General features: G+C 35.3%; 1 protein-coding gene across 3 annotated transcripts in view; it reads left to right on the plus strand.

The window, feature by feature from the left end:
- WDPCP (WD repeat containing planar cell polarity effector) overlaps window positions 1-2653 on the plus strand; it is a 388941-nt gene extending 386288 nt beyond the window's left edge. For all 3 annotated transcript variants that reach the window (XM_058683943.1, XM_058683942.1, XM_058683944.1), the window contains one exon: window positions 1557-2653. In XM_058683943.1, coding sequence (XP_058539926.1) covers window positions 1557-1675 — 119 coding nt within the window. In that variant the 3' untranslated portion in view covers window positions 1676-2653. The remainder of the gene's footprint in view (window positions 1-1556) is intronic.
- Window positions 2654-8389: the final 5736 nt, after the last annotated feature.

Below are 8389 nucleotides of genomic sequence, written 5' to 3' on the forward strand. Positions count from 1 at the left end.
AAATCCTGAAATGCCCTGAAGTAAGTCTTTTACAAATAGGATGAATTTTATGAAGTTTTTTTTTTTTTTTTTTTTTTTTTAAGTCCTGGGAGATTCTTAAGAAGTTAATTCTAAGGTTCCTACTTTTGAGAATTCTTTTTTTTTTTTTTTTGAGAATGTAATTCTTAACATAAGACACTACATATATATATATCAAGAATATTATTTCATATATTAAAAAAAAAAAAAGTTGTATGGAAACCAATTTGACAGTAAATTTCATATATTAATAAATAAATAAATAAATAAATAAATAAATAAATAAATAAAAAGAATATGGTTGAACCAGATGATACATCGAGTATACAAAATCTGGCCTTTGGTAACAGTTATAACCGGATATTAGAGAAATAATTTACCTATGATTTCTGCCAGTTAGTCAACAAGACCAAAAGCTAAATCCAAGTTTCTTGATGACCATTCTAGTGGTGGAGAAAACAGACTTTGGGATAGTAGCTTATAAGCCAAGAATTGGAACTTATGCTTTTTAAAACGCTGGTACTTTCAATTTTTTTTTGTTTTTAAATTGAAAGCTACCTAAGTCTCCTGAACTTGCCAGCACACACATAAGCCTCCAGGAATGTTAAATTTGTCATTCTTCTTGTTACCTGTTTTTCCAGGTTGGTATTTTTTTTTTAATTTTGTATTATCAGGATTCATAGGCACATACATACATACATGCTTCCCTTACGTGTCAACCCCACACCTGTTTTCTTCTAGATAGGACAAATTTCTGAAAGGCTTCTCACTAAAAAGAACTTTAAAGATATAAGTAAGGAATAATTTTAAATTCTTAAAGAGTAATGTCTGCAATTATGACATGGTAGCTTAAGTACTAACCACCATCCATACTCTCTTTACTTTTCCCCTTTACCATTTCAACTTTAAGTAGGTTATCTCCAAATTTCAAAAATGTCCCCACTGTACTGTTTTTCAAATAATGTCATTCACCTTTGGTGTCATGTTTAAACATTCTCCAATTTCAGAATCCTATGATAAAATTTTTTGTTTATCTCTACTTAATGGGGTAGGTGGGAAGGTGAGAAAGAAAGTAAAAAATGGGAAATGGATGAAGTTCTTGTATCTCTTTGCAGCTTCATAAAATTTTATGAAGGGCTTAGAAACACCAAAATTAAGAAATAGACTTGGGGAACAGATAGTTTTATAAAATCAAAAAGGTAGAATAAAAAAAATGAGGACTCATAATTTGCAACTTTTTATTGCAGGAGCCTTTACATGCTTCCAAATTTCAACTAACATTTTTCCTTCTTTACCTTTTTATGCTTTGTATATTATTAATCTTTACTGCCTTTTATGAACACTGTATCAAAATTTTAACAGTAAGCTGAATACATTGTTCTCTTATTTACATATATACAGTGCATTTAACTATTTTATTTTGCTTCAATGTTTTCTAATATTTATATTAAAAATATTAAAATATAAATATTAAGTCAATTATTGTTTAATCTCTACCATAAACATGATTTTAATTGTTTTTATTTGTTTACTTTCAGGAACTTGGAGATGGTGGTTCTCTCAGAATGGTTCACTTTGGTTTGGTATAAACAATAAGAAACTTTTTTACTTAAATAAAACAACACATTTCTCACATCTAAAATCTTTCATGGCCTGATACAGAGTAAAATCTCCCTACACAGATTAAAAAGAGAAAAGACAATATGAATTAGTTAAGTGTTTTAAATTGAGAGTATTCTCAAGTTACATTTTATTAGTTTCAAAAACATGTAACTTACCAGCAGTGATCCTAAGTAAAAGTCCTTATTTTCAATAATTTAAAATTTTCGAAGTTTCTTAAATTATATATTATTGGGTATAAAAAGTAAAATATTTAAACTTGGTTCTCCCAAGTATTTTAAACATTTACTCTTGTGAACTTGTTTACATTATTAATTTGCATTATGAATAAGATATTTACTAAGCAAAACTTTCAGCCCAGACCCATTGCTGGGAGGCAGTTTTCTATGGGTCTCTTGAATTATGGCTATGAGGCAAAGAATGCCCCTTGGAGCCAGATACCATCTCCCTCTAGAGCATAGACCAGACATGCTTACTGCCCATTTGAAAAGTTCTGTTTTGGGGGCATCTGGGTGACTTAGTGGGTTGGGCCTCCAACTCTTGATTTCGGCACAGGTCATGATCTCACAATTCATGGGTTTGAGCCCTGCATGGGCCTCTGTTCTGACCGTGCAGAACCTGCTTGGGATTCTTTCTCTCTCCCTCTCTCTCTGTTCCTCACCTGCTCTCTCAAAAATAAATAAATAAGCTTTTTTTAAAAAAAAGTTTTGTTTTGTTTTTAAAGATTCTATTTTTAAGTAATCTGTACCTCTCAATTTGGGGCTCAAAGAAGACCAAGAGTCACATGCTCCACCGACCAAGCCAGGCAGTCTCCCTGACCATGTGAAAGAATTAAAGTTCCCTAAACTCAGAGTTCCTAGCTTTTACACAGCCCACCTAGTGTGCAGGGGTCATCTGACCTTCTTGACATCACCTCATGGGAATAGGCTTAGGAATCAATGCCCTCCCCCTGCCCACCAAAACTTGACACTATAGCTGTTATTACTATGAGTAATAAACTGTCTTTTATTTCTGAGTCTTGAGCCTCATGTCTTCTACCAGCATGCCACTGTTACTTGGTAATTTGTTACAAGTAGGGTAAAAATCTCAAGCCCTTCACAGTTCTTGACACCCATTCATTAGGCAAATAGCATGTATTTTAGAAGAGTAAATGTCTATAATAATCAACATTTTTTTCAAATGTTGTACATGAGGTAAATTATTTATTTCAATCTTAGAAGTTAATTAGATTGAAGGCTTTTACACTTCAGATTTTTCTCCCTACTTCCTATTCATATGCACCTCTACCAGATGGTATGATGAAGAAAGGAAGTAAAACTCAAATTAGATTTTTCAGTTTGCTACTCCTCTGGAAAAGGTTTAGTAATACATAGTATATGAGCCATACTAAAAAGAGATGTAGAGTTACCAGCAGATTTTAATTTTACTATTCTGATCTTTACCATAATAATCAAAAGTTAGCTAGTGTTTTTAAAGAAAAAATTATATTGAGAAATATATGGTTTTGTCAAGACTGCAACATTTTCTCCAGATTTTCTAGTAAATAGCCATTAACCGAAAATACAAATCACATTTCCTGATCTACCATATCCTTTTGTTCGTTTCACCACTGTCTCTACAGCGATGTGAGAGACTGGTAGAAAAGTTCAGTATTATTTCTAAGTTCTATGCGAGTAGACATAGTATATGCTAAATAGATATAGTCTATGCTAAAACTAAAAAATTTTAATGAGACATTAAGGGGCACCTGGGTGGCTCAGTCAGTCAAGTCAGTTAAGCTTTTTGACTATTCTTCAAAATTCACAGATCTCAAATAATATCCACAATAATGCACAACTATGACATTTTGCCTTTTACTAAAATAAACTGTGTTTGCATACTCCTATCTAAATGGTTTTGGAAAAGCTTCATTACGCTGTATTTGGCAGTGATTTCTTGGATATGACACCAAAAGTACAGACAACAAAAGTAAAGGTAAACTGAGTGACATCACTATTTAAAACTTTGTGCCTCAAAAGATACCATAGTCAGAGTGAAAAAATAACCCATGGAATGGAAGAAAATATTTGAAAATCATAGATATGGTAAGAACTCCAACAACAAAAAACTAAATAATCCTATTAAAAAATTGGCAAAGAACTTGAATACACAGTTCTCCAAATGTAATACACAAATCACACGAAAAGATACTTATTAACATCATTAATAATTAAGGAAATGCAAATCAAAACCACAATGAGATACTATTTCACCACATTAGAATGGCTAAACTAAAAAAAGATAAAAGAAAACAAGTGTCAGCAAGGATATAGAAAACTGGAACCCTTGAAAATTCTTGATTGTAAGATAAAATGGTGCACCTGCTACGGAAAACATATAGTTCCTCAAAATTAAAAACAAAATCGCCATCCAGCAATTCTACTTCTGAAGTATACCCAAAAGAATATAAAGTAGGAACTCTAATGTTTATACACCCATGTTCATAGCAGTGTTATTCACAATAGCCAAAAGATGGAAATAAGTGAAGTGTCCAACAAAGTATGAATAAATGAACAAAATGTGGTATATACATATAATGGAATGTTCAGCCTTAAACGTAATACTGACATATGCCATAGCATGGATGAATCTTGAAGACATCATGCTAAGTGAAATATGCCAGTGACAAAAAGACAAATGCTATGGGATTTCACTTATATGAGGTATCTGGAGTAGTCCGATTCATAGAAGCAGAAAGTAAAATAGTGGTTGCCACAGGTTGGGGAGTGGGGAAATCAAGAAGTGTTTAACAGGTAAATAGTTTCAGTTTTGCAAGACAAAAAAAATTCTTAAGTCTGGTCACACAATGATGTGAATATACTTAACACTACTGAACTGTATACTTAAAACTGGTTAAGATGATAAATTTTATGTTTATATGTATTTTATCAAAAATTTTAAAATATGTGTGTAACATATGATTTTACCTTATTATATGACCTGGAAGGCTCTGAAAAAAAGTACATGGAGATCAATTATCTCCTTAAACTAAATAAAAAGCTAAATTTCAGAAGTAACAAGTTTTCTAAATCTTAATAATTTAAATGTATAATCCTAGTTACATAACACCAATTTGCTTTTTTAAAAAGTAATGGGGATTAAAACACAATTCTTATAAAAACAGATTTTATTTTTTTTATTTTAACTTGTTTTATTTTTTATTTTTTTAAATTTACATCCAAATTAGTTAGCAGATAGTGCAACAATGATTTCAGGAGTAGATTCCTTAATGCCCCTTACCCATTTAGCCCACCCCCCCCACAACCCCTCCCATAACCCTCAGTTTATTTTCCATATTTATGAGTCTCTTATGCTTTGTCCCCCTCCCTGTTTTAATATTATTTTTGTTTCCCTTCCCTTATGTTCATCTGTTTTGTCTCTTAAAGTCCTCATATGAGTGAGGTCATATGATTTTTGTCTTTCTCTGACTAATTTCACTTAACATAATACCCTCCAGTTCCATCCACGTAGTTGCAAATGGCAAGATTTCATTCTTTTTGAATGCCAAGTAATACTCCATTGTATATATATACCACTTCTTCTTTATCCATTCATCCATTTATGGGCATTTGGGCTTTCCCCATACTTTGGCTATTGTTGATAGTGCTGCTATAAACATTGGGGTGCATGTGTCCCTTCGGAACAGCACACCTGTATCCCTTGGATAAATACCTAGGAGTGCAATTGCTGGGTCATAGGGTACTTCTATTTTTAGTCTTTTGAGGAACCTCCATACTATTTTCCAGAGTGGTTGCACCAGCTTGCATTCCCACCAGCAATGCAAAAGAGATCCTCTTTCTCTGCATCCTCGCCAACATGTGATGTTGCCTGAGTTAAAAACATTTAGAGGGTTTGAAAAGACATTGAAGTAGGACAATCCTGCACTCACTTCCTCCCATGCACACATGAAGGCTGAAACTACTTAGTGTGCAACTAACTCTGAAAATGACCTGAAGACTAAGAGACCAGCTCTTCCACAGCTAAAGATGTAAAGAAAAAGCCACATCAAGAAGAGTATGAAGGCCAGAGATGTGGTTGGGAATTAAAACCCCGGTGCAGTGACCCATTGGCAAGTGAAATATCAAAAACATAGAGGTCCTTCCTGAGGAGCAAGGGGATCAAGCCCCACATTAGACATTCACCAGCTTGGGGATCTGTGATGGGAAGACAAGCCCCCATAATGTTTGGCTCTTAAAATCAGCAGGACTTAACTCCAGGAGCTTTGAAAATTAGCAGAGCTTGGCATAAAAACAGACACTCAGATCAATGGAACAGAATAGAGAACCTAGAAATGCACCCACAAACATATGGCCAACTAATCTTTGACAAAGCAGGAAAGAATATCCAATGGAATAAAGACAGTCTCTTCAGTAAGTGGTGCTGGGAAAAATGAACCTGGACCACTTTCTTACACCATACATAAAAATAAACTCAAAATGGATGAAAGACCTAAATGTAAGATAGGGAGCCATCAAAATCCTTGAGGATAAAGCAGGCAAAAGCCTCTTTGACCTTGGCCGCAGCAACTTCTCACTCAACACATCTCCAGAGGCAAGGGAAACAAAAGCAAAAATGAACTACTGGAACCTCATCAAAATAAAAAGCTTCTGCACAGTGAAGGAAACAATCAGCAAAACTAAAAGGCAACCGACAGAATGGGAGAAGATATTTGAAAACAACCTATCAGAGAAAGAGTTAATACCCAAAATCTATAAAGAACTTATCAGACTTAATACCCAAAAAGCAAATAATCCAGTGAAGAAATGGGCCAAAGACATGAATAGACACTTCTCCAAAGAAGACATCCAGATGGCCAACCGACACATGAGAAGATGCTCAACATCCCTCATCATCAGGGAAATACAAATCAAAACCACGATGACATACCCCCTCACACCCATCAGAATGGCTAACATTAACAACTCAGGCAACAACAGATGTTGGTGAGGATGAGGAAGAGAGGATCTCTTTTGCACTGGTGGTGGGAATGCAAACTGGTGCAGCTAATCTGGAAAACAGTATGGAGGTTCCTCAAAAAATTAAAAATAGAACTACCCTACAACCCAGAAATTGCACTACTAGGTATTTATCCAAGGGATACAGGTATGCTGTTCCAAAGGGACACATGCACCCCAATGTTTATAGCAGCACTATCAATAATAGCCAAATTATGGAAAGAGCCCAAATGTCCATCGATGGATGAATGGATAAAGAAGATGTGGTGTGTGTGTGTGTGTGTGTGTACACACACACACACACACACACACACAGACAATGGAGCATTACTCAGCAATCAAAAAGAATGAAATCTTGCCATTTACAACTACATGGATGGAACTAGAGGGTATCATGCTAAGTGAAATTAGAGAAAGACAAATATTACATGACTTCACTCATATGAGGAATTTAAGATACAAAACAGATAAACAGAAGGGAAGGGAAGCAAAAATAATATAAAAACAAGGAGGGGGACAAAACAAAAGAGACTCTTAAATACGGAGAACAAACTGAGGTTTCCTGGAGGTGTAGTGGGTGGGGGGATGGGCTAAATGGATAAGGAACATTAAGACACTTTATTTTTTAATTTTCATATCAGTTTTATTTTTTTAATGTGAAATTTATTGTCAAATTGGTTTCCATACAACACCCAGTGTTCATCCCAAAAGATGCCCTCCTCAATACCCATCACCCACCCTGCCCTCCCTCCCACCCCCTATCAACCCTCAGTTTGGTCTCAGTTTTTAAGAGTCTCTTATGCTTTGGCTCTCTCCCACTCTAACCTCTTTTTTTTTTTTTTCCTTCCCCTCCCCCATGGGTTTCTGTTAAGTTTCTCAGGATCCACATAAGAGTGAAAACATACAGTATCTTTCTCTGTATGACTTATTTCACTTGGCATAACACTCTCCATCCACGTTGCTACAAAAGGCCATATTTCATTCTTTCTCATTGCCACGTAGTAGTATTCCATTGTGTATATAAACCACAATTTCTTTATCCATTCATCAGTTGATGGACATTTAGGCTCTTTCCATAATTTGGCTATTGTTGAAATTGCTGCTATAAACATTGGGGTACAAGTGCCCCTATGCATCAGCCCTCCTGTATGCCTTGGGTAAATTCCTAGCAGTGCTGTTGCTGGGTCATAGGGTAGGTCTATTTTTAATTTTTTGAGGAACCTCCACACTTTTCCAGAGTGGCTGCACCAGTTTGCATTCCCACTCACAGTGCAAGAGGGTTCCCATTTCTCCACATCCTCTCCAGCATCTATAGTCTCCTGATTTGTTCATTTCAGCCACTCTGACTGGCGTGAGGTGGTATCTGAGTGTGGTTTTGATTTGTATTTCCCTGATGAGGAGTGACGTTGAGCATCGTTTCATGTGTCTGTTGGCCATCCGGATGTCTTCCTTAGAGAAGTGTCTATTCATGTTTTCTGCCCATTTCTTCACTGGATTATTTGTTTTTCGGGTGTGGAGTTTGGTGAGCTCTTTATAGATTTTGGATACTAGCCCTTTGTCCGATATGTCATTTGCAAACATCTTTTCCCATTCTGTTGGTTGCCTTTTAGTTTTGTTGATCGTTTCCTTTGCTGTACAGAAGCTTTTTATCTTCATGATGTCACAATAGTTCATTTTTGCTTTTAATTCCCTTGCCTTTGGGGATGTGTCAAGTAAGAAGTTGCTGCAGCTGAGGTCAGAGAAGTTTTTTCCTGCTT

The sequence above is a fragment of the Neofelis nebulosa genome, chromosome 9 (assembly GCF_028018385.1).
Source record: "Neofelis nebulosa isolate mNeoNeb1 chromosome 9, mNeoNeb1.pri, whole genome shotgun sequence".
Taxonomy (NCBI): Eukaryota; Metazoa; Chordata; class Mammalia; order Carnivora; family Felidae; genus Neofelis; species Neofelis nebulosa.